We start from the raw sequence: 26,599 nt of genomic DNA, 5'->3' as shown, positions 1-26,599 counted from the left end.
CCTCTCCTAAGACAACTCAAGGCTCACAGCCAGCCCCAGGCCAACAGCAGGTACAGTCCACACTGCGGACAGAGGCCAGGCCTGCTTCACTCACCTTTCTTTTTTTGGCCAACTTGCTTGAATTGTCTGCGCCTCTCTTCTCCGACTCCAGCTTCTTCCCTACGGGGGGCTGCTTGTCCTCGGGTTTCCTCGGACGGCCCCCCTTGCCAGGAAGCTGGGGTATCCGAGAAAGAAGGTCCAGGGTTATCTTCACCATCAAGATTGGTGGGGGAGGAGTGTCCCTGAGTGGGGACAGCAGCTTGGGGTCTCTCCCAGGTCCTGGGAGCTTGTCCTTCCTGCGGTCCTCCTGGACGACCACAGCGCGCCGGCAGCCACTAGTCCTGCCGCTGCTGCCGCTGCTGCCACTGCCACCACCGCCGTGGGGCGGGCCCTGGCTCTGCGTCAGGGGAACCAGGGCAAAGTGCTCGGGGCTCCTGGCCCCCGCATTGTCCTTCGTGGGCTCCGGGCCCGAGAGTGCCTTTGAGGGGGCCAGCGGCCCGCTCCTATGCTTCTTCCGCTCACTGGGGCTGGGCGCGGCGGGCTTGGGCTCTCTGCTATCTCCGGCACGGGGCCTCCCTTTCGTCTTCACCTTGGGCTTGTCTTTGGAAGGCTGGTCTTTGGAGCCGTACGGAGGGGGTCCTGGCTCACTTTCCACCTGCAGGCCGGCCCGTGGGTCCGCCTGGGCCGAGGCCTTGACAGGCTTCTTGGGTTGTTTGGTTCCAACGGTCTGCCTCGGCGGGGGCTCCTGCTGCGCGGGGGACTTCTGACAGCTTCTCTTGCCGGTGTGGGGGCCCTCAGAGGAGCCCCGAGGGGCTTTGCTGGAGCTTTTGAGGGGAGGATCTTTGGATTCCGTGCGCTCCTGACCGTGACTGGCGGAGGGGCCGCTGCTGTCGCCCCCACCCTTGCCCTTACTGTCCAGGTGCCGAGACGGGGGCTCTGCGTTCCCCTGTGCGTCTGGGGGTGCTGTGGGCTGGCTGACTTTGGTCAGCCAGTTGTCCAGCTGCCATTTGTTTGTTGTCGGAGGCTCAGGCTAAAAACAAAGGACAAGAGAAAAATGTGAACTGACCAAGGATGATAAGCTCTTCTGTGTTAGTCAACCAATTGTACAGGACTCCCCCAGGGAGATGCAGCCATTCCCAAACCTAAGAATTCAGTCCTTTTCATCCTTCTCTTAATTACAGGTCAGAGTCTCTTAATAATTAACTCTTAACACAATCTTCCAATCTGTTTGTGCTACAGGAATTTTTGTTGTAGCAGATGCTGACTAATGACAGACCATGAGGTACAGACCACTGACCACTGCGGAGAAATCTTTGTAATATTAAGTGTTTTGTTTTCATGGTAATTACAGTGCGATTTAGACAGAACTGACACATTTTGGCCTGTAAACAATCAGAAAATAAAGGGAGAAATAAAGAATGAAAAGAATCCTTTTATCAAAAGAATTTTCAGAAGGCTAATGAATAAATTAATTCTTAGTGATTACCTACAGGCTTTATTCTGTTTTCTGAGATACTTTTCAATTGAAAATGACCTTCCTCAAGACCTGATTTCATCTCTTTACTTAAAAACATTCAGCATTCATACATGACAAGGCTGGCAGTATATCATGGATTACAGCCTGATTTTCAAATTTTCACCTTAGTAAAAGAACAAGTGAAGCCATGTTAACCAACTAAATTGGTCCCTAACTTCAGTCCCACTTGAATTCTTTAAAAATCAAACATTAAATCTCTTGTTAGGGACAATCTTATCTGAATAGCATCTGTTTTTCTGAGAATCACAGGGAGGCTCCAGAGCACACAATTAAAGCAGTGAGATTAGACTGATGATATGTACATCTGATCCGAGGAATAAACAGAGTTCCTGACTTCTGGTATCTTAACTGTTGTTTAAATCTTTGTTGCTGACTGACTACTGATGAATCCCAACATGTCTCTCTAAGTAGATTATTAACAGCAGACCCGAGGACATTTGGATCTCCAAGTTCCACTCTGTCTTGCACATAGTGGTGGACGTGAGATATTTATTTGAGCATCTGCACGGGCGTATTACTATACCTACACATCTTAACGCCATATGGAAATAAATTTGCATCTAAAAGTGTGGGCGATGATTACACCTTTTGAAAGGGCAGTACATCACGGACATGCTACATGTTTCTAAGACCCATTCATTCTGATGGGTAGTTTGTATGAATGACTGAATCATATACATAGTGCACCAGGATGTTAACTGAAAGATATTCCACATGGGATCTAACTGGTAAGATGACAGAGAAGGAGATCATTTTACAGGGAGAGACTGCTAACAATTTTCCTGAGTGGAACGTCCCAAACATTCAACTCTTTAAGAACACAACAACCTAGTACAGCGAGATATGCGGATATATTGTAAATAGCAAGGAAGAAGTTACGTTAAAAAATGATCAGGTAGGTATTTCCTGGGCTTGGTGTGATTACAACAGAAAAGGAACTTTAAGGAACCAGGTATGACTAAACTTTGGCCACAAAGAGGGCTACAGAACTGTTTTTTCTGCCTGCCCCTCACCGCTGCTTAATCTAATAGCACCTCCTTCAGTATCAATGCTATACCCAGGCTCTCATTTGAATTTCAGAGCAGGGAGGAGGGAAGAAGGAAAGTGCTCTAACGAGTGCCAGGCATTTATTCTGCCACAGGAAATCTAAAACTGTATTCCATACTCTGAAAAGACAGGAAGATGGTGAAGGGTGGAGAAAAAGATTAGCACCCAATACCTACTTGTCAGACAGTATTTCCTGCAAACACTTTAGGGGGTGGTAATCCGGGTGGCTAACTGGGGACAAGGCATTAGGATATATTCCTTGCCGCTCACCTTAGGAACTGAACCCTTCAAACTCTGTCTTGGGAGTTTGAAGTGTGGCTCTCTCACCTGAGCTAAGTTCACAGCCCATTGGAATCACTGACATGCTCTATAGGAGAGGATTTATTCATGAACCAAAAAGGAAAGTCATTCCTGGTATAAATAACATCTGCTCTCCCCCCACCCCAAAACAGGGCAGTGTAAGATACATTTAGTAGGAATGTCCTACTAAAGGAATGTCCTGATTACAGAAATAAAACACATTTTCTTCCACCGTGGTCCTAAAAATGTCCAGAAGGGAGGCATATGGCCCAAATGCAGGGTAAAATTGAGTCTATGTACCCAGACAAGGAGACAGGGGAAGGCCAATCCTTTCCACAGACCTGCTACGGAGACAGGAAAATGTATAGAATTCTTTTAAGGTCAGATGTTTGGATGTTGGGAATGGGAAAAACTTTAACATAAGGGATCGACTGAAACGGATTTCACAATGAATTTTAAGTCTAAGTGCTGGGTAGGATCAAGGTTTGGCCTTTGCTTTCTTGTCCTGCCTTTCCTCGTGCCCCACCACCAGCCTCCCAGGGCTGGTGCAACCCAAACACTGCACACTGGGCGTGAAAAAATACCAGACTGGTTTTCATCAGGCGCCTTCATAAACGTTTGTCTGTCCCTTTACGTCTCCTAACTCCTCAAACTGTCAGAAGTTTGTGTATTTTAGGATGAACCGTAATGTTGAATAAAAAGTTTTGAGGGAGGTGCAAATATGCCCTTTTCATTTTTATTTTATTTTTAGTAAAAACATCATCATTATGAGAGAGTAGGAGTCCTAAAATGAAAGGAAAAGAAAGGGGAGAGAAGTGTGAGAGAGGCCTGCTGTCATAGTAAAAAAGACCTCAGAGTTAGATGGCCATGGGCCTGAATCTTGGTGTTGCTACCTTTTCACAGGTGAAAAGACAGCTCCCAATCTCACCGGGTGGACAGAGAGCTAAGTCAAATAATTCATGAAAAAGTACCAAGTGTCTAGGAGGCAAATCAACAAAGGCAGTTTACTACAAAAACAAACAAAAAAACTGGACAATGAATAGATTAGAAAACTAAGGAGATCCTCCTTGAATAACTAAGAATAAAAGCATTTTTTCTGAACCGAAGCAATAAAAAGACAACGGCCTGTCCGTCCTACATATTCTGAAAAGCTGAGATTTACATTTTGATTCACACTACTAAGCAGACACTGAAAGCGGCTTTCCCCCAAGTTCACCGTCAGCCCAATGACAGACATAGGACATTTGAGATCTCGTAAGATCACTGGACTACTTTGTCAAATGAACTTAAAATGGAGCCATAAAAAGCAAAATTCTCAGTGTTAAAAACAGATTTTTAAAAGGGTGAGAAAGTTAAAACTAGTAACTGTGGCCTATTGTGGAATTCATGTTACTCTCACACAGATTTACAAAAAAGGCGGGTATTCCTTTTCAAGGGGGAGAAGGTAGTTAAATACACTGGAAAAAATCAAAGACCCAAAGTATTTCTGGTGAAGTGTCAGGATATGACATACAAACTGTGCCCCAGATTTAGACAGATGTGCTCATCAACACAAAGATACAAATAGGAGCCTATTTGGTAAGGTGCTTTTAAAAAATAAAGTGGGATGGGAACATTTATTTTTCAACTAAGAGTCTCTAAATCTACTCCAGTAACCTTCTGAGCAATAAGATACAATGGTTTCAAAAAAAGATACAATGCTTTCATTAATACAAACACCAGATTAAATTTTTCTTTCAAGTTTCAATTATTCAGCCAAATCTGTACCATTTCCATTTTATTTGAACTAAATTTTATTAAATCTAATTCTCTTCCTTCTTTTATCAACCAAACAAGCATGCAGATTTTTCTAATTGAATAAGGTGAGACATAAAGCAAAGATCTCATAAACAAGGAACAATCACACAATTTGTCCGCAAAACCTGATAATCAATATCTTTTTCCCTGAGGCATAGAAAAATGATCCCAACTGTAATTAGTATCACGCAAGGAAACATTCCCCAGAAATATACAGAATAGTGTCCAAAATCTGAAAGGCATTTTAAATGCAGTTAATGCTGATTCATGTTTATTCACGCCAGAAAATATTTATTGAGCACTTACTCTGTGTCAGACATAAATTTGTATCTAACAAAAAAATGACAATCAGTTATTTTTCCAGCCTCCCTTGCCCTTGGCCCCAGCTGTTAAGCTCACTACCTGTTCTCCAGATGCATCCAGTTAATGCTCTAGTGGAACTGCCTCGATTGATACATGGCAGAGACAAACACCGGGAACTTTCAACGCTTTCTTAATCAGAAAGGCTCTTTTCCAGGATCCCCATCTAAAATATGCAGAGTAATTTTCTCTATACAAGCTGGTCTAGCTCACCGAGAATGTCTTTCTTCCCTTTCATGCTGGAAGGCTACTTTCAGTAGTCTTTCCCAGCATCATTTTTACATGGCTACTCCAAGTTTTGAGGGCATGGGGCAGCCCAGATTGTTATTGAACTTCTTGTGCTCAACGATCCATAAAAAAAAACAGAATAGTATAAATCCTCCAGATAAACTTAGTGCTGGCAATTTGCCGTCTCATCGGTTTGTCTTACAGTATCTCCCAAGGGTGGGTGACAGGCAAACACAATTATCCCTGTTTCACACGGAGCAAAGGGAGCAAGAAACAGCCCTGGCAAAACCACCTGGCCATCCATTTAATGCATGGCTTTTAGTGATTCAAAAATAGAACCTCTGATGACTTATTCTAGTTCACGTTCCTGCCATCTGCTAAATTGGGCTGCCTCCTTTTGATTTCCTTAATTCGTGCGTTCCTGAAACTTCAAAAAGAATTTTCATTAAGATTAAAACAGCAGCCTACTAAAAAATGAGTTCTCTTTTTCAATAGAAAGGAAAAGAAAATGGTGTGCAAACATTCTTAATGAGTTGCTCTTCCCAACAACGCTAGCAAAAACAGAGAAGAACTTATCATTTTAAACAGGAGAGAAGACTGCTCTCCCAAATCTCTCGGGCCGAACGTCTGGTAAGAAGTCAACGGAAACAGTGGACTCTACACAGCACAGGAGTCGGAAACAGCCGCCCCAGGGGGCAGCACCACTCAGCCCAGGGTCAGCACTGGCCCGCAGTAGACTCTAGCCCGGAAAGACAGGACGCCGCCATCTTAGATGGCCTCTCTGCCTCCTGGAGGGGACACAGTACCTCAGGAGCCGGAGTTTCTAGGGGCTCATTCTCTTCGCTGTCACTTGAGCTGCTCTCGCTCTCCGAGTCCGAGGAGCTGTCTGAGTCACTGGTGCTCTCTGACTCGGCACTGCTGGAATGTGCTGAGGCCGCTGCTGCTGGAAGCGACTGCGGGGCACTGCGAAGCAACCCAGAGAGTCTGAAGACACCTCACAAGGTGGATGTTTTCCCTCTCTACTTATTTCCCCTCTTGGCCACTTTGTTGCTACTCAAAAGAAAGGGGCTCAATATTACCTAACATTACTAAATCAACCATACCATCCAGTTCAGAGAAAGGCCCAGAGGGGCTCAAAAACCAGTGAAAAATCCTTAAAATAGCTCACCAAAGAATTACATAAAAGAGAAGCCTGTGGAATTTTGCTCCTCAAGAACATTTTGAGCCACACAAAATTTACATTCGATGGTAGTGCTTTCTATGAGAATTTGGTAAACCACAGCATGGACAGGCTGCCTATTTTTCTAAGTAAAGTTTTGTTGGAACATGTTCGCTCCCATTACTTTACGTATTCTCTATGTCTGCCTTTATACCCTGGAAGCAGAGCTGAATAGTTTCCAGACAGGCTAGACAGCCCACAAAGCCTAAAATACTTACTTTCTGACCCTTTAAGTTTACTTTAAATGGGTATATATTAGCCCAAAGAAGTTAATTTATCAAAGAAGAGCCGAAACATTAAAATCTCCCTCTATTCTCTATATGAAAACTAACCAAATGGTAACCAAAGAATATTTATATACTGAATATAAATGGGTGTTCCTCTAGAAAGTGAACTCAAAGGTAATCCAGTCACACTCTTGGGCAGGATGATTAAAGAGGCCTTTCTTTACAACTGGCTTAGCATCACCCCCAAATACCACCCAAAGTAGAGATTAACTACTCCAGTTTTAAGAATAGGGCAATCAGGGCATGTGGGTGGCTCAGATGGTTAAGTGTCTGCCTTTGGCTCAGGTCATGATTCCCAGTTCCAGGGATCGAGTCCTATGTCTGGCTCCCAGCTCAGCGAGGAGTCTACTTCTCCCTTTCCCTCTGCCTCTCCCTGCTTGTGCTCTCTCTCTGTCTCAAATGAATAAATAAAATCTCAAAAAAAAAGCGGGGGCGGGGGGGAGAAGAAGAAGGCAGCGGCGGCAATAATTCTAGGTCAGTGAGAAAACACACAGTGATTGCACTCCTGGAGACACACAAAGAATTTCACAGCCTGTCTTAAAAACTTGCCCCGGATGGAATTAGCCACAGCAATAAATCAATAACTAAAATCTTGAAAGCCTCCACATCTACCTAAAATATGAAATAACTTACTAAATAAAATTGTTTATTAAAATAAGTAGAACAGGGGCGCCTGGGTAGCTCAGTGGGTTAAAGCCTCTGCCTTTGGCTCAGGTCATGATCTCAGGGTCCTGGGATCAAGCCCCGCATTGGGCTCTCTGCTCAGCAGGGAGCCTGCTTCCTCCTCTCTCTCTGCCTACTTGTGATCTCTCTGTCAAATAAATAAAGATTTAAAAAAAAAATAAGTTGAACAAAAAATATTAGATAAAAGTCACTAGTTGAAGTAATTTTAAAACACACACTATGCTATGATGTAATTTCCTCATATAAAAATGCTACATCTAGCTTGTGATCCCTTTCACACTGGTAGCTTAAGTCAGTGATGACTGGAATGAGATGCACTCTCAATGTTATTCCTGCTTCTAATTTATGGCCACCTTTCCTTTTTTTTTTCTGTCACTTTCAAGTTAGGCTGTTTTGTCATAATTTACAGGACCTTAAAAGCCACCAGAAATTACTGAACAGAATATAAACAAATGAGCAGAGCTTATGAATATATGATCTTCCTCCACATGAACTATCACATCGCCCGTTCCACAGGAAGAGTTTATTGTTGTGCTTGTCTCAGAATGCATGACCTCATCTCACCAAGTACAATAGCTACTGCAGTTTAACTCTTTGTCCGTGGAAGGCAGGTAATGGAATATTAAATCATTAAATTCAGCACCAGAGGAAAACATTATAAGGTAGTTCAGATAACTCCCATTTCCAAAAATTAAAGCATCTTATTTTCTGAAATATGGCTGCTGTTTACAAAGTGAAAAGAGTGCCATTTTTCATCACACTAACATGCATTCTAGCTCATTTTTAAAAGCAGCTGAGGGGCACCTAGCTGGGCTCCATCGGTAGAGCATGGAACTCCTAATCTCGGGGTTCTGGGTTCAAGCCCCAAGTTTGGTACAGAGATTACTTAAAATCTATTTATAAAATGAAGTAAAATAAAATGAAAGTAGCTGAAACAATTAGAAATTCATGACTGAGAAAACAGGCACTACAGAAAACAATTTACAGAAATGATTCAGCTTTACAATTTCTGAAAACAGCAAATAAATTTTCCATAAAAACTTTCATAAAAACATTGGGCTCTTTAGCATAATTTTTATTTAAAAAAAAATTTTTTTTTAATTTATTTATTTGTTAGAGAGAGAGAGAGAGAGAGCGAGCGAGCGAGCACAGGCAGACAGAGTGGTAGGCAGAGGCAGAGGGAGAAGCAGGCTCCCTGCCGAGCAAGGAGCCCGATGTGGGACTCGATCCCAGGACGCTGGGATCATGACCTGAGCCGAAGGCAGCCGCTTAACCAACTGAGCCACCCAGGCGTCCCTCTTTAGCATAATTTTTAAAATACTGGTTATATAATACTGATAAAAGTGATTTCAGCTTATTTTTAAACTCTCAAAAAATTATTTTAATTAAAGATTTTATTTATTTATTTGACCAAGAGAGGGAGCGCATGCACAAAGAGAGGGGGAGCACCAGAGGGAGAGGGAGAAGCAGACTCCCTGCTGAGCAGGGAGCTGATGTGAGGCCGACATGGGCTCTGTCCCAGGACCCTGGAATCATGACCTGAGCTGAAGGCAGACGCTCAACCGACAGAGCCACCCAGGTGCTCCCAAAATTTTATTTATTTTTAAAGATTTTATTTATTTACTTGAGAGAGTGAGAGAGAATGAGCACAAGCAAAGGGAGAGGCAGACCTCCACTGAGCAGGGAGCCCGACGCAGGACTTGATCCCAAGATCCCAAGATCCTGACTTGAGTTGAAGGCAGACACTCAACCGACTGAGTCACCCAGGCGCCCCATAAACTCTCAAAAATTTTAAACATCTAAACTGACGTTTTAGGTATGTACAGGGACTTTCTCTTTTAGAGCATTAACAACCTCTCCAGGCTGATTGGAGCTTCCAAAAAATTTAGAGCTTCCAAAAAATTAAATAGGTACTTTCTTCTAACTGTGATCCTTCATGTCCCTCCCCAGGATGAAGCTATGAAAGCACTAAATAGGGCTGTATTTCCTTCATTTGGTAGAAAAGGCAAACATTTTGCTCGCACACGCACACGATACCTTGGAGGTGCAGATGCAGGAGGAGGCTTCTCTGGGCTCTAGGAATTCACAATAAAGGGAAGGAGGACCAGGAAAAGAACAAACAACAGGTTAGGATACACAGCTCAGAAATGCCAGATTTAAAAGGTTTCCTAGTATGTTGGGGGTGTACAAAACTTACTTGTTCGTTGTCACTGTCCTCACTGTCACTGAGCTGAAGGTCATCTTCAAGCATGCTGAAATGGGCAGGGACAGAGACATTGTGGGATTTAAAATATTTCTAGTAACTTGTTTCAGCATACAAATAGAAAATATGCTTAATGATTAAAAAAAGAGGGATGGGATAGGTCTAATTTTAATTTATTCATCAAATGCTTCATTTTCCTGGAAATGCAAAAGTTTTACTACTAGAACACAAACGCGATTAGTCCACACTCCTTACCACCTGAAGACTGACTCTCTGACACGTTCTGAGCTTTAAAAAGCAGAACTACCACAAGATTAGGATCTGTGGCCAGCCCTGAGACTCAAGTTCCCAGGTCTACAAACACAAAACAAACAATAACAACAACAAAGAGAAAAACACATGCACAACACACTCTACTTTCTTCTATAGTCTCTGACTGGAATAAGTGATTAACCATTAATAAGCTAACAGTAGGCAAGTATTTGTGAAGTGTTGCAAACGGTGTCAGGGCACCTTAAGAAGTGCTCTACGTGAACTCCATACACAGTAAGATACAGGAAGCTATTGAGGCCACGGTCACCAAACCATGCAGGTACCTTCCATTTCTGTCCAAAGGACATTATTAATATTGTGCTTTATTTTTCTCTGCCCCCCCCCACATACATATTCTCACACACAAAGTCTGCTTAAACGCTAATTATTTGAAAGAGTAGTAATACAAATAATCTTGTTGTCTAGACAGTATGTTTAACCTTACTGCTATCACTCTGGTGAAAATAAAACCTCAGTTCATTTCCTCAAAGTTATCATAATACTTATATCTACGCATTCTGGCTTATGAACAACCTAAATATTAAAAGCAAACATGACACTTCAATTTTTTAAAAAGCCATTTTCCAATCTGTACATGTTTACTGAAATCTTAGCCCTTCCCTGTTTCCTCCCTCTTACCATCTTCCATGGGGATGCCTATGTATCAAAAGAATGAATTAGTCGTTAACTGCTTGCTCCGATTTCCCCCCAAATTTATGAGCATGACTATTTGAGGAAATATTTTTAGTGCAAGTGAAAACAAAGCCAATCTGCTTAAGTATTATTAATGCTCCAAAAAGCAAAATTATGTTGGAGGTTATAATTCTTCAGTATTTCTAAAAACACCTCTTCAACCAATAATCTGACCAACGATTTTTACTACAAACCCATTAACCTGCCACTGAAGTAAGTAAGCATGATTACTTTGGGAATCCTCGGTAAAATCATTGTATTTTCTAATGAAAATAAATGCTAAAACTTGGCTCTTTCATAATGACCACCTACATGCAGTGTTGTAATTCTGCCAAGGAACTATTTTCACCAACAAATGTACTAAAACTATCCTGTAATCAAGTTTCTAAAAAATACGAAAACTGCTAGCTACTGTAGCAGTAGATGCTGCTTGATATTTACCTAATGAGAGCTCCCTTCTCATTTTAGCAAGGCTAGAAAACACAACCTTGAGATGCAGGACTTGGCAGTAGATATCATAATCATGATGGTATACAAGAAAAAGTCACACAACAGTGTTACTTGCCAAGTCGTGGCTTGGCTGGAGCATACCTAAGCTAAAGATAAAAGATGTATCTTTGAATAAATGTAAGGTATAATACAACCAGAAACAAAACAAAACAAATCAGACAGTGTATTCAATATTAACCACCACCGACAAAACCACAATAAGTGGACCTCTTGGTTTCTGAGTCACTGAGTTTTGCATAAAACTGATTTGCTTAAATTTCCTAAAACATCAATAACCAGGTAACCAATCACAATTCCTCTTGTAAGCAGGGGGTTAAATATTCTAAGTTGTCTGCCTGGCTTCCACAAATACATTCTGCTAACGCATTAAGCTAGAAAGCATATGTTCTGACTTTTTGCTCTACTTGCTCTTAGGGAATAAAAGGGACTGTAAAAATGTTGTCCCAGATTCTAAGAATTTCCCCTTTAGAGTCTTACGTTGACAATAACAAAATAAGCCTGCAGGTATGACACCTACAGAGATGAGGGGCAGTGACCTCAAGGAAGAATGCTCCAGATATCACCAAAGAAACACTCAGAAAGCAATGATAAACCAATAGGATCAAACAAAATCTACCACTTATGTAGGATATACTGGTTATTTATACATGATATTTCATTTAATCAAAATTCATGGTCCAATTTATTTGATACAAAAATCAGTTTGTTGTTGTTAAGAGTGAGCTCCAACAGGTCCAATGTGGGGCTTGAACTCACGACCGTAAGATCAAGAGTCACATGCTCTTATCAATTGAGATAGCAGGCACCCCAAGGCAAAAATCAACAAAGTGAATTGTCCCTGTCTGCCACCCCTGCTAAGAGCAACCACGAATCTTCCAGAAACCAGTTTATTATATCACCAGATTGGCAGCTCAACATAAACCAGCATGCTATTAGTGGGGCTAAGAAAGATACTTCTAAAAGTTTTTTATAGCAAACCTGTACTGAATCTACAGCAAGAAAAAGTAAGAAAAAAGTTATTTAAAAACCATATCTAAGTTTTACTAATACAGAAAATTATGAATGCCATTGTGATTAAAAAAAAAAAAGAATCCATATAGTTGGGGGAAATCTAACCCGATAAAAGATAAAGGTTTTATTTTTAGAGATAAGGACAAAAATTTAAAGGCAGCAGCTGCTAAAATCGCCAACTTGTCCCACCAACAGATCTATCTGAGGCCAAGCACATAACTCTAGCACACCTCCCATGGTACCTGTGGGAGAACTGGTCCTTAATGTGAAAAATGGGAAAACTAATTACAGCACATCTGGGTGACCAGCTCTGCACCCACTAGATGGGAATCAAACCTCTTAGACCCTGTCTCACTCCTACCAGTTAGATCTAGGTCAAGAGAGCATAAGGCCCAAGGGACATCCTCAACTAGAAGCTTTTCTGGGACAGGACCAAGTCATTTTCACCTTCACATCTTCTATATCCAGGACTTGGCAGGTAACCCTAAAAGGCCAGCTGAATGAGTTGCACCCCGCCTGCTGAAGAGGTAACAGTACCAGAGAGCTGTGCCCACCGTGTCATCAGAAGTCTCCAGACACTGCCTTTACTTATTTTTTTTTTTTAAAGATTTTATTTATTTATTTGTCAGAGAGAGAGAGAGAGAGAGAGCGAGCACAGGCAGACAGAGTGGCAGAGGGAGAAACAGGCTCCCCGCGGAGCAAGGAGCCCGATGTGGGACTCGATCCCAGGACGCTGGGATCATGACCTGAGCCGAAGGCAGCCGCTTAACCAACTGAGCCACCCAGGCGTCCCGACACTGCCTTTACTTATGGCCCTGCAGGCTGCCCCTAATCATCCCCTCACATTCTGAGGGCAAGGAAACGGCTCAGAATGGCTGTCGAGCCCATGCGAGCCTGAAGCTGGTACGCCCCAGGTCTGGAAGGCAAAAGCCGTCTCACACGATCGCCTTGCTCCAGCCCATAGAGGGCGCAATGGCTAGAAAACCTACCTGACAGGACAGAACCTAAAGCTCCAGACTCCCTGGACACAGAAGAGAAAGACTTTGATTCAAAAGAAAACAGTAATTATCCTGTTGGAATAAAACGGATACACACTTTTTCCCTTGTGAAAATAGATGAATTATAAACCTTCTATACTTTTAAAATTGGTTAAATGACTAATCTCACTTCCAAACACCAAGACAAAAGCAGCTATTTCAAAGCATATGCCGCCATACGGCCTACCTTGGCACTGTTCAAAAGAAGCCGAACACTCAGGTACAGCAACTCTTTGAACTAACACGTAGACTTAACCACATTTTACATTACGGGTGAGGTACAGTTTTTACTTAAAGGTTACAAACAGTCCTCAAACCCCTTTGTACAAATACATTCTTTAGGCAGCTGCTCTGCAAAGCTCAGAGGGCCACAGACACGTTCCGGCAGGCAGGCTTTGGTGACTCAGAGGCCGACTGTTACTGTGTGAAGACACACAAGACAAGCCTTTATTCCTTTTCCATTCCCCAGTCCTGGGCTTGCCAAAGACTTCACTGCCAATAGTCTGTAACATTTCAATTCAAATCCCAAAACTACTTAAATAAGCTGATTTTTTGGATCAACATTTCCCCCAATCTGGCCATACATTTTATTTGGGAAAGAGCGAGTGAAGGCAAGATCACGGTAATTAATAAGTCACACCCCTGATTTTAGGTGTGTGTAAGATGGCAAGTAATACTTTTCAGAAACCGCTAATGGAACATGTGAGAAGGTGTGAACTTGAACAATCTCACAAACTGAAAACTGACTTGAGGATAAAACAGGCAACAGAGGGCAGAGAAAGAGAAAGAGGCTGGGCTCCAAAGCAGACGTATGTAATTCCCCAAACCTAAAATTCAATCAGGCTGTGACTTCCTTTTTTTGATCAAGGGTGGAAATAAGGACTGCAAATGTTTTGCAGGAGCCGGTGGAAGGCGACAAATTATGAAGAAGGCTCTACATACAGTAAATGAAAAACTGGAAAAGCAAAGCTCAAGGAGTGGTGCTACTGCATATGAGGGGAACTGTTCAAATGGGGACAGTGGCTGGCATTACTCAAATTCACGGAGGGATGGTCTATGGGAGATGATGAACAAACAAGACAGGGGAAAGGGACAACACACAGTAATCAAGGTTACGGTCGATAAAGTAAAAACTGTCACAGGTGTAAAAGACTATTTAAATTCCATGGATGGGGGCGCCTGTGTGGCTCAGTGGGTTAAAGCCTCTGCCTTCGGCTCAGGTCATGATCCCAGGGCCCTGGGATGGAGCCCCGCATTGGGCTGTCTGCTCAGCAGGGAGCCTGCTTCCTCCTCTCTCTCTGCCTGCCTCTCTGCCTACTTGTGATCTCTGTCAAATAAATAAATATAATCTTTTAAAAAAATAAAATAAGGTGCACCTGGGTGGCTCAGTGGGTTAAAGCCTCTGCCTTCGGCTGAGGTCATGATCCCAGGGTCCTGGGATCGAGCCCCGCATCAGGCTCTCTGCTTGGCGGGGAGCCTGCTTCTCCCTCTCTCTCTCTGCCTGCCTCTCTGCCTACTTGTGATCTCTGTCTGTCAAATAAATAAATAAAATATTTAAAAATAATAATAATAAAATAAAATAAAACAAAATCCATGGATGAAGTGAAGATTATCTGAGGTCACATAAGGACATGAGAAAAATTACAAGAATATAAACGAGGGGAAATCTGAAGTTAGTAAGTAAGATTAAATCAGTAAGTATGACAGGGGGACTGTAAGTGGGGTAAACGGGTAAGTTTCTGGCAGGCTTTGGAGGTCCCTGCAGGGTAGGACGGAACACACATTCATATGGAAACAGACCACATCTTGTGGATTTAATAGCCCAGCATCCCATGGTGGGTGGAATGCACAAACTGCCTTCAGGGCTAACAGATTGTTGGCGAATTGAAACATATCTTATTCAGGGGCGCCTGGGTGGCTCAGTGGGTTAAAGCCTCGGCCTTCAGCTCAGGCCGTGATCCCGTGGTCCTGGGATCGAGCCCTGAGTCGGGCTCTCTGCTCAGCCGGGAGCCTGCTTCCCCCTCTCTCTCTGCCTGTCTGTCTGTCTGTCGAATAAATAAAATCTTTAAAAAAAAATAACCTTATTTAATCTTTCAGTCCATTTTAAATTAGTCTACAGTCACTTATGGCAGGAAATTAGCAGTTACGATCAAATGTGAGACTAAAATGGACCTCCACAGGCTCCTTCAAAACCATGCTTTGCAAAGGCAAAGGAACTACTTCAAAGTTGTCACTGCCTGTAAGAATTACGACTCCCGATGTTTTCAAATGGCTTCAGAGCCTGCTGCAAGATCAAGCCCCTTCAGACGTGACAGAAATTCTCTGCCTCCCTCTCTCATTACTCAGACTCCAGATCACATGTCACCTCCTCTGTGAGACCTTTCCTGACCTCCCTCCCGGAAGTATAGGCACCACCCATAAGAACTGCTCCCCAAGGCTGTCACCATCACAGCACCTAGTCTGTACGAAATGACACCACATTAAGTTACAAGACACAGAAGATGGGGCGCCTGGGTGACTCAGTGGGTTAAAGCCTCTGCCTTCAGCTCAGGTCATGATCCCAGGGTGCTGGGATCGAGCCCCGAATCGGGCCCTCTGCTCAGCAGGGAGCCTGCCCTCTCTCTCTGCCTGCCTCTCTGCCTACTTGTAATCTCTGTCTGTCAGATAAATAAATAAATAATTAAAAAAAAAAAAAAAAAGACACAGAAGACAAGAATTCTGTCTTAGTGGCCACTGCTTCCAAGTACCTAGAGCAGCACCGGGCACACCGCATGCGTTCACTAATTATGCCCCAAACGGAGGAGTGGAAGTAATTTTTGGAAAGATCTCCAAGTTACCTGGAACCGAGTCCAGAGAACAATATTATAAGGATTCCCAACTACTAGCAACTGAAAGAAAAAGCATTAAGACCTAACCACAGTACACATGATCCCAAAATGAACATTTTTTCGCCCTGACATTCCAAGTGCATGAGACCATCTCTCTGGCACTCTGCCACTCACTAAGTTTCACTGCACGTCCAAGAGCCTTCATGCTGACACTAGATCAGACTGACCCGGGAGCACTAACAGATGGGACATACTAAGTCTGAAACCAGGACTGCACTTTCCAAATTAATCGGGACACAGGAGTGATTCCTTTCCCCAGAGGTAAGCTCCGGGATCCATCCTGGCAGCCCCGCCCACCCAACCAAAACCAGAGCGCCCTTCTTCTCTCCAGAGCCCCGCTACCACTTTCCTGGGTCACGCTTCCCTTTCCTCTTCACATCCATGGGCCCGGCCTTCCTCCCCGACTTCGGTCTCCCAGGATCATAACAAATACCCTTTTCCAGGTGATCTTATATATGGCAAATGAACAGTTCTGTAAAGAAAGCACTACCTATGTCGGAAGACAGAAGCAGGGCTGTCACACACTTGCAGGCACCTCTGAGTCTAGGCCTTGAACTTAGAAGGAGGATGGCCTGGCTCTCTGAGGAGCAAAACCAGCACAGAAAATGGCCCAAGACCCTACCAACTCCCCGTGCCTGAAAGCTGATGGAAATGGATATGAGATGGCGTTGGCCTGCAAGGTCTGAAGCTGCTTCCTGGGTCCCACTCCCATCCAGTGGCCTTTCCTCCTCTCCCCAAGGCTCAAGGACAAGACCGCTGCCTTCCCTCCGTGCTGCTGCCTCCACACACTGCTCCACACACTGCTCGGTGGGGAACCCCGCCTTTTCTTCCTCCAGCCAAGGGGGACGCAAGCTCTTCAACCCCTCCTTCCTTGCTGCCCCAAAAGACACTGACAAGCGCCTTTTACCATCTAAAGAACTTTACTACCAATCATCACAAAGAGCACAAGGTGTAAAACCTTGGGGGAAGTTCGAGCTTCCACAGAACCACTACAACTGCAGTCCCTCATGCTACAGTTTCTGTTCTCCACCAGCTAGCGAATGGTTTACAAAGCTCCTCCTTATTCCAGAGTTCAGGAGCCAGTAACATTTAAAAAGGAAGGAAGAAATAAAGAGAGGGAAAAAGGAAAGAAAAGGCACACAGGGTTAAAAACTTTTTTGTTTTTTCCTGGTAAAGGACAATAAAAAGAAGCAAAAATCTCACCATGTGCCAGTACCACAAATGAAATAAGTTTTATTACATGCACCAAAAAGTCCATCCTTCAAACTGTAATAAATTAATCTTTATAAAAAACATCTCACCATATTGTTCTCTTTTTCTTATTTTGCAATAGAGAAATGAAACAGGACATCGAGGAGCTGGCGCTTGGGAGCAGTGATTTAACCAGGTCCCACATTCAGTCACGGTTAAAAGATAAAACACCCTCTCTGCCTCGAGGACACAGTTTTTCAAAATATCCAGACCCCAGCAATGAGCCCTTCCGAGATCCACAGAACCAGTGGCGCCCAGAGCCAAGTTGGAGCTTTACCCCGACCTCCTGGGAGGATGGCAGCTCCCAGTCAGTGACCAATTAGATACTGCAGGAGTATTACCTTGTTCTCAAAAACCTTTTGCAGTCGGATGAAAAGAAATAAGTATTACTTCAATACCATCAAGAAATAACAAAGTGGGTTCAATCGCTGACTTAAAAACCTTTATTATGTACTTTTAACTGTTCTAAAAACCCCAAATGTATCTAGACTTACTTGGCCTTAATAAAGAACAGCTGGGCAACAGGACTCGTTCTTTATTACTTAGAACTAGGCCAAAAAAGTGGCCAAAAAAAAAAAAAAAAAAACCTCAAATTGTACACAACCCCTAAAATTTGTTTTCCACAGCAAAAGCTATTTAAGACTGAAATTTACGACGCTAAGACCTTCTGTTTTCCACAGTTAATATGTAAAGAATGGCTCAAATGCCTTTCTTTTGAGAAAACCCCTTAGCAAACTCTCTTGTGGTGCCTGACCCTTCAGCAGAAGAACTTAATCCAGGCACAAATGTAGGGCACTGCTTCGTTTTATAATGCAGCGGTAGTTTATGAAAGTCATTACTTGAAAGCAGTAGGAAAAAATCTAAGCAATGGATTTACATGGGAAATTAATGATGTGATGTTATAAACTTTTAATTAACGAAAGCATTTTACTTACGATGTCCCCTGCTGAGAATTAGTGTGGATTTTTGAAGATGTATCATATTGTTCTGTGAGGGGAGGAAAATGATCAGAGTAGCACAATGAGATACATTCTTGAGTTTATTCGTTATAAATCCCCCTCTTTTTGTGCTGTCCCTCTGACCCCCATTCTCACCTCTTCCACCTGAACACAGTATACTTCAACTCAGTCAACCATGGTGCCTGCTATACGCACTGCACTTGGTATAATCTCACCATTATAGAATACCACTTCTGTTACCTCTAGAAAGACAACTTGCTCAGAATCGAAAAATCCTAGCCCTGCTGGCAGCACATCCTACCCCATGGCTGGCAACTTTCCTATATGCTGGAGACCTGACTTTCTTTGAAGTCAGCTGGCAGTGGGGGACTCCCATGGAAGCCCCAGGACAGGGCTGCTCTCACTCCCCTCATCTGCCCCTACCCATCTATCAGTGATTTACTAGCACTCCCTTTTTGCAGCCTCTGACCTCTGTAGAGTGTGAGTTCCCTCTCACATGTCCCCCCCATTATTCAACACCTGCCCCCATTCACTTATTCACACTGTCTTGCAGACACAAGATGTGCAAGGCATTCGACCCTATCCTCGATGAGTTCGCAAGTGACTGAGGGATGTGACAGGCACACAAATATCTCCAATGGCGGGCAGTGTCAGAGGAGCACACAAATTAATCACATAAATGAACTGTCCCAGGAATCTAAAGGATGGTCTCTCTATTGGTAGTGACTAAAAGAAGGCAAGTTAGACAAGGAGCAAAATGAACTGTGTCACAAAAGATGGGTGAGATTTTGACAGAATGCTGGCCAAAGGGAGAGGGGGAGGAAGGCCTTCAGGCAGGAGACAATGCGAGTGGGGGCTTAGAAGAGGGAAGATTTAAAATGGCACAGACTCAGAAAGGGTAAGGATGGGGTGCAAAATGTGTGGACGCCATGGGAAGACAGGTGAAGGTCAGATTTAGAGGGCGCTGAATGCCAGGATAGTAAGTTATAACTGTTTGGCCATGACACACCACCAGTAACAGGGACATGACAGACTCCTCAGAAAGACTATAGTGGTGCCACCTGGTAGAACCTAGGAGCTTCCCTAGAAGGGAACGGGCAATATTAACCGTGGAGGGAACAAACTATCTTCTGGGAAGCTGCTTTAGGCATGATGTAATAGGGAACTGGAAGTGGAATGGAAATCAGGAGCCTTGGGGGGGGGGGGGGTGTTGAATGAGATTTCCCAAAAGTGTCATGTGGAGACCTTGCAATTAATCACTTCATCCTCACGGTGGCAGCAGCTATCACATGATATTTGTAACTGCTTCCCCTCAGGGCTACTACAAATTGGAGGGGCTAAGGTCACTGTTCTCATCACTCACAGGGACTCTCATATACTGGTCTTCACTGCGTTTGAAGCCCCACAAGGCTCTGGTTGTCCTTAGGCATACTTCATTCTCTGCAGACTCCAAAACCTTAGGATAATTCTCTCTTCATCCAACATACAACTAGAGCTTCTCCAGGGTTCAACTAGGCCCCACTCTCACAAAATAAACAAGGTTCCCCGGAACATGGACAGACAGAGTGGCAGCAGCATGAAAAACCACAGGATAAGCATAGATGGAGTGAGCCAAGACCCACTGGAGACGTGCCAGGCTCTGAAAACGCCTCGGAGCGAGGAGAGATGGGCCCACGCTACTCCACGTGCTGGCTGAGAGGACCACCCATCCTCCACCAAGAAAGTGCTTACCAGCTCCTCTTCAGCTAGATTTTGCTAAAAGGTGAAATCAAACAATTTAAAGGCTTAAAAGGTCTTTCTAAACCAGGAGTCAGCAATCATCAAAGCTGTAACCCAGTGGGAGGCATCTGATCCACCAGCCAGACAGCCCTAGCAAATGGGGAGCGGGGACAGCAAGGGGTAAAGGGGCATACAGCAAGCCTGAACACAGCTGCGCCAGCCATCCAGCAGAGACCTGTGCCACTCCACTGCTTATCTGTCTCTGGAGAGGCTGCCAAGACGCTGAGAGAAAAGGATGCCCCCATCTCTGCAAGAAGCCATTAATTTCTGTTAATTTTATTGCCGCTTATGCAATACTATGGCAAGATGATCAGGTTTCTTTCTCTGTGTTTGGGGAAAATTCAGTCATGAGTTTTGCAAGCTCTCATTCGGTATCTAGAGCAGAGGATGGCAAACTTTTTCTATAAAGATCAGACAGCAAATATTTCAGACTTTGCATGCTGTACCTTGCTGCATAATAATTAATAAACAGGCATGGCTGTGTCCTGAGAAAACCTTCTTTACAAAAACTAGCTGCAGAACAGATCAACTCTCAGGATATATCTCAGGATATGGTGGGCCCACCCCTACTCTAGAGGAAAGGATATTCTGTTTCTTGCTTTCCTCATCTTTTCTATTCTCCTCATATCCTTGCAATTTAAACTGTAAAAAATACAGGGAAAAAATGTAAGTGAGAGAAAACAAGGAGGTCGGGAGATTTGAGGAAGAGTCATCTCCATGGAGTACCTCTGTGCAAGCTTCTCCCAACATACATACATATCCTACTTTGGTTGTCCTGTTTTTTTTTTGAAGACTAATACCTCAGAACTTGGACACATACCATATATTAATAAACTAAATGACTGCAGGGGTGCCTGGGTGGCTCAGTGGTTAAACGGCTGCCTTCAGCTCAGGTCATGATCCCAGCATCGGGCTCCCTGCTCACTGGGAAGCCTGCTTCCCCCTCTCCCACACCCCTGCTTGTGTTCCCTCTCTCTCTGTGTCCAACAAATAAATAAATAAAATCTTTCAAAGTGGGGGGGGCGCTGGGTGGCTCAGTCGGTTAAGCATCTGCCTTCAGCTCAAGTCAACATCCCACGGTCCTGGGATCAAGCACCACATCGGGCTCTCTGCTCCATGGGGAGCCTGCTTCTCCCTCTGTCCCTCCCCCTGCTTGTCTCTCATGAACTCTCTCTCAAATAATTAAATAAAACCTTTGGAAAAAAAAAAAAAAGAAGCTATGTACTCTATTCCTTATACAAATTTCTTACTTTTGTTAGAAAAAAACACAAGAACCACACAAAATACTCCAATCTATTCTATATACCATTTCTGGGTTGCAATGCTTTCAGAATCACATTCATGATGTGTGGATAGATCAGTAACTGTATTTGTTATAATTATGACACATTATATTTGTCAAGTACTTTACTAGGACATCGTCATTAACTCTTTGCAACAATCTGAAATTCCACCTAAAGAACAGCTTTATGCGTGTGCTCCCTTCCTAGTCTTTCAAAACAGGAAGCCCTCATCTGTGCTGGGCTATTTTTCTTTTTTTCTTTCTTTTTTTTTTTTAATATTAAAACAACAAAAACTTTGCTTTGGTTTCCAATGCAATAAAAGCTCCACTTACTTTGGTTTTGGGTTGCAGAACTGATGTGCTGAGAATCCTAGAAAGAAAAAAAAAAATCTCTAGTTATTAAAATATTAAGGTTTATAAATCTAAGGCTGCATCACTGCTAACTGTGATGAACACTGATAAATGGGTTTTATTTTTTCTATTTATTACTTATTTCTTCCACTCTTACCTAGAATTTATTTTTCCTTGGGTGTTGAGCAAACATCTATTTATTTCTTTCCACAAAGTATAATGTTTTACCATAAAGCCAGTAACAAAGAACAACACTAAAAAAAACTATCATGAGAAAATATGTAAAGTATCTAACATGACAAATTCAGGTCTGGGTAGATATAACCTCTTTTGAAAACAGTATCATGGAAAGAAATAGCTATGATATATTAACGGTATGCATGTATACCAACCCAGACAGAACACAGATCTGAAGGTGCTATTCTATATCCTGAAGCTTATCCCAAAGTATAAATAAGCAAAGGAAAATGGCAGTGTTTAAAACACACTGTTCAAAACTACTTCAACGGAAACATGCAAGTCAGCAACTGATCCACTTGTTATTAAAACCAGCACTAACGTAGATGATCACAGCAAACCTGAAGGAAATTAGGAGGCATGAGAAGTCTAAGATCTACGTGTTACACATGTACCTAAATTCCGGATGAGGAATCGGACAACTACCTTGCTTACTTTCCCTGGACTTCTGTTTTCCCATGTCTAAGTAAGAAGACTCAAATGAGAAATTGACTGAAAAGCCCCCAAAAATTTCATAAGCTACAAAACCTTATACAAATATATAAAAGATGTTCTTACATTAATTTGGAGAGTGAAGTGTTTGAAAACATTATGAAGCACTTTAAGAAGCTAAATTAGTGGCGAATTTAACCTAATCTGTGAAGATTTCAACAGCCAGTGCTAGGTTAATCTAGCTCACAACAATACTTCAGACTTTGAACAGGTGTGGATACAGTGCCTGCTGTACTTGGAAGGAATTACCTTTGTGGGAAAAGGAAATTTGGAGGGCTCAGCTGTACTAGGCGTGTGTATTGCTGTCAAAGGAGGCGGCCATGAGTGGGTCATTTCCTGGAAAGAGATTTGGAAAAGAAAGAAAAAGTAAATTATAAACAGAACACTTACTGCTACATAAGTTAACTTTTAAAACTAAATGTAAAGTGCACTGGTGGTAAATAAAAAGTGAAATCTTAAAAGTTATTTTACTTTTTAAAAGACTCCTACTTAACGGGTTATGTTCAAATGCTGAAAACCTCCAACTCACCAAACAGAAATCAGTTCAAAGAAGAAAATCAAGAATACAGAACATGAACGGTCTTAACACTGTATAAAGCATATAAACAGTAATAGGTATTAACAGAGCTTATGTAACTGGGAACATGGAGTCTCTACTCAATGCTTTCTTTCTCCTTCAGCTTCTTTATTGCATTTCCTGGAATTATTTAAGTTCAAAGGAAGAAGAACTTTCCTGTTTGACTTAAGCAAACAAGTAATTCAGGTCACTTGTTCCACTTGGGAGAGTTTTAATGGATTTGACCCTCCCCTGATACACACTATTAGTACATACGAAATTTTTTTTTGGAGGAAGGGGCCTTAAAAAATTACCTTCCCTTTCCAGTAATAGAAGTTTCACTTCTATTCACTATTTTCATGGAGGCAAAATTTCTCCCTTACAAATTAATATATTTATCTTGACATGAATTCTTTTCTAAGCACATTCATGACTTAATAGTCCGCTTTGCTGAAAAACTGGGGGGAAACAGGTCAGATTAAACATGTCTAATCACAAATACATGCATGCATGTGTGTGTGTGTGCACGCACACACACACACACACACACACTTTGGTAAAGAGCTAAAATGGCACTGAAGATCATTCATATCAACTCTTTTTTTTTTTTTAAGATTTTATTTATTTGTCAGAGAGAGAGAGAGCACAATCAAGAGGAGCAGCAGGCAGAGGGAGAAGCAGACTCCCTGCTGGGTGGGGAGCCTAGATTGGGGCTCAATCCCAGGACCCCGGGATCATGACCTGAGCTGAAGGCAGACGCTTAACCGACTGAGCCACCCAGGTGTCCCTCAACCCCTTCTTTTTTTTTTTTTTTAAGATTTTATTTATTTATTTGACAGACAGAGATCACAAGTAGGCAGAGAGGCAGGCAGAGAAAGAGGAAGGGAAGCAGGCTCCCTGCTGAGCAGAGAAGTCCGATGCGGGGCTCGATCCCAGGACCTGGGATCATGACCTGAGCCGAAGGCAGAGGCTTTAAGCCACTGAGCTACCCTCAACCCCTTCATTTTTATAGATGAGAAAACTGAGCCAGAATGACTGGATCAGGCTGATGGCTAAGAACACACAGCGTGGGTTTTCTCCTCCGGTGGAAGAGCAAGAAGTTCATTCCCACATGTGTCACACTTGCCTGGGAAACTGGCTTAAAGATGGACAGGCAACTTCCTACCAGCAAGCTGATGACCCCAGACTGTGCTGAATTACTTCACTTGTACAACACAGTATATTACAGAACACTGCACTCTTTTCAGAGTGCGGACCACCTCTCCATTACCACAGAAATGCCACCTGATCCTTGAACAAGTGGAGATGGATCTCTAGTAGTATTTCCTTTCCCAACCTCTGCACCTTCTCCCTTGCCTTTCCCCACAGCTGCTCTCTGGGCTGCTATCACCCCAGGACAGACATAAGTGACCTGCCACAGGGATAAGCAAAGTCTCTGAGGCTAGCTTTCTTAATTTTTGCTAAAGGTGAAGACATACCCCTGCCCATGGACTAACCCTCTATTTTGTGCAGCACAAAGGAAGAATTCTGTCCTCAAATCCCAGACTGAACCTCAACTCTGATCCTTACCAGCCCCAGGGAGCCTGAGGTGCCTGAGCCCTCTGGCACCTGTTCTCAGTGAGAGGTGAACTAAGACCACTTATTTTCCTGAGGGGCGATAATTTATGTAGTGTTTAGATACATGGTCATAGAAAGTACTTAATAAATTAAAAGCATCCTAACTTTTAATTAAGTCTAGTTTCTCAAGAATTTCAATACTGCACCAAAGAGAGCTCCCTGCTGTTTTATTTATTTTACTATCCTTTAAGGAATGGGATCATTATATTGCTACAATGTAAAAATGCAATTAATTGAAGTGTTTGAAAGTATCCCCTCTCTTCGTTTTCCAAGAATTTCTTTAGAATCCCAATGGTATCTATGACTTTTAGTCACCAATTATTCCTAGAAAATGTCTATTGTACTCACAATGCCCAAAGCTGCCCCAGCTATTAAATTAGGCATTGGAAAGTGCATAAACTCTTACAGGCCCTAAGTTGTTTGCCAACAGTCTGAAAGAATTTATATACTTCCCTAAATGCCTAGCGCACTGGAGGGAGTTAGGACTTAGGAGAATTGCAGTCATAAGGCGAGGAGGCTGCCCAGAATCGCATGCAAGGCCAGGAATTCGCTACCTACCTTAGCAATAACTTATCATCACACCTGCCTCAGTCTTGGCTTCTAGGCACCATGGATGCTATAGCTTCTCGCTCTCCACCTTGCTCCTTCTGCTCTAGACACCCCACCTAGCTCCTGATGCTCTTCTATTATACCGACCTGTTCCCACCTCAAGGGTTTTTTGCATTCTTTCCTCTTCATGCATCTGCCGTAGGACTCTCAGTACTTAGCAATACCTGACATTTTTATTACATAATTATCTTTCCTCACAATCCCCTTTAGAGCAAGAACTCAAGTCTTCTTCATACGGAATCCCCAGTGCCTAGGAAAGTATTTGAGGCTTAGTGGGCATTTGTTGCATAAATGAATGAATGAACGCTAGTGCTGCCATTGACTGTCACAGCGTCACTGGGAGAAACACCGAAGTCATGTCCCAGAGGACTGCACTGACTTTCCCAGGAGGCTGCCCAGGCCATCACACCGTAAGGGGAGAACACGAGCTGTTTCCATACACCCACTGAGGACATGAGGGCACAGTGCCCTGTCTGGAGCTCGTGCAGGACCAATTCCTAGTTTCTAGTAGTGTCTATCTGTTATCTCCTTACCCCATCAGCCTTCAGAAATACAGGCCACCCCCTCCCCTTCATTAAAACACTTCCATTTTTGGGAACCTGGGTGGCTCAGTGGGTTAAAGCCTCTGCTTTCGGCTCAGGTCATGATCCCAGGGTCCTGGGATCGAGTCCTGCATCGGGCTCTCTGCTCAGTGGAGAGCCTGCTTCCTCCTCTCTCTCTCTGCCTGCCTTTCTGCCTACCTGTGATCTCTATCAAATAAATAAATAAAATTTAAAAAAAAATAAAAAATAAAACACTTCCATTTTTAATATTTCCACCAGAGAACCAAACAGTATCGTCCATGACTGATTTTTTTCTGTTACGGAACTATTTACTGCTTCTACTGCCCATCAGAAAGACCTGCCTTAGGATTCTTGGCGATCTTCATAGATTGCTGGTACAAGAGAAGAACAAGAACCATGAGGCAGAGGAAAATATCGGGATCAGCGAGAGAGGGGGAGCTAGATCACACGCCAGAGATCATCTATTAGCCCAGGACCTTCAATTTACTAGTAAGGAAACCGAGGCCCAGGGCAGTGCACATGATGCAGCTGGAGCTCCAAAGAGAGGAGAAAAGAAGGAGCAGAGACTTCAAGTCTCTGCTGTGCAAAGGCCTGTGCCCTCCTCAGTCCAGGACAGCCTTCTGTCTCGTTTCTGTATAATTTCCAAATGAAAATACTCCTCTGGTTGCCTGCATTAACCATTCACTTTCATGTATTTCTAGGTAAGGAAGAAGCCATCAAAGTGATATTGGCTTAGAGGTGGAGAGTTTAT

General features: G+C 43.1%; 1 protein-coding gene across 1 annotated transcript in view; it reads right to left on the bottom strand.

Annotated features, from left to right (window-relative positions):
• AFF1 (ALF transcription elongation factor 1) overlaps positions 1-26,599 on the bottom strand; it is a 201,351-nt gene that overhangs the window by 22,737 nt on the left and 152,015 nt on the right. The window contains exons 6-12 of the mRNA XM_080797454.1: positions 22,753-22,839; positions 21,757-21,793; positions 18,339-18,390; positions 9,696-9,750; positions 9,536-9,573; positions 6,115-6,271; positions 95-1,069 (exon numbers count right to left, since the gene is read on the bottom strand). Coding sequence (XP_080653580.1) covers positions 95-1,069; positions 6,115-6,271; positions 9,536-9,573; positions 9,696-9,750; positions 18,339-18,390; positions 21,757-21,793; positions 22,753-22,839 — 1,401 coding nt within the window. The remainder of the gene's footprint in view (positions 1-94; positions 1,070-6,114; positions 6,272-9,535; positions 9,574-9,695; positions 9,751-18,338; positions 18,391-21,756; positions 21,794-22,752; positions 22,840-26,599) is intronic.

The sequence above is a fragment of the Martes martes genome (genome assembly GCF_963455335.1).
Source record: "Martes martes genome assembly, chromosome: 2".
NCBI lineage: Eukaryota > Metazoa > Chordata > Mammalia > Carnivora > Mustelidae > Martes > Martes martes.
Note: the sequence above shows the minus strand (reverse complement) of the source record. Positions and strands in the feature narration are given on the sequence as shown.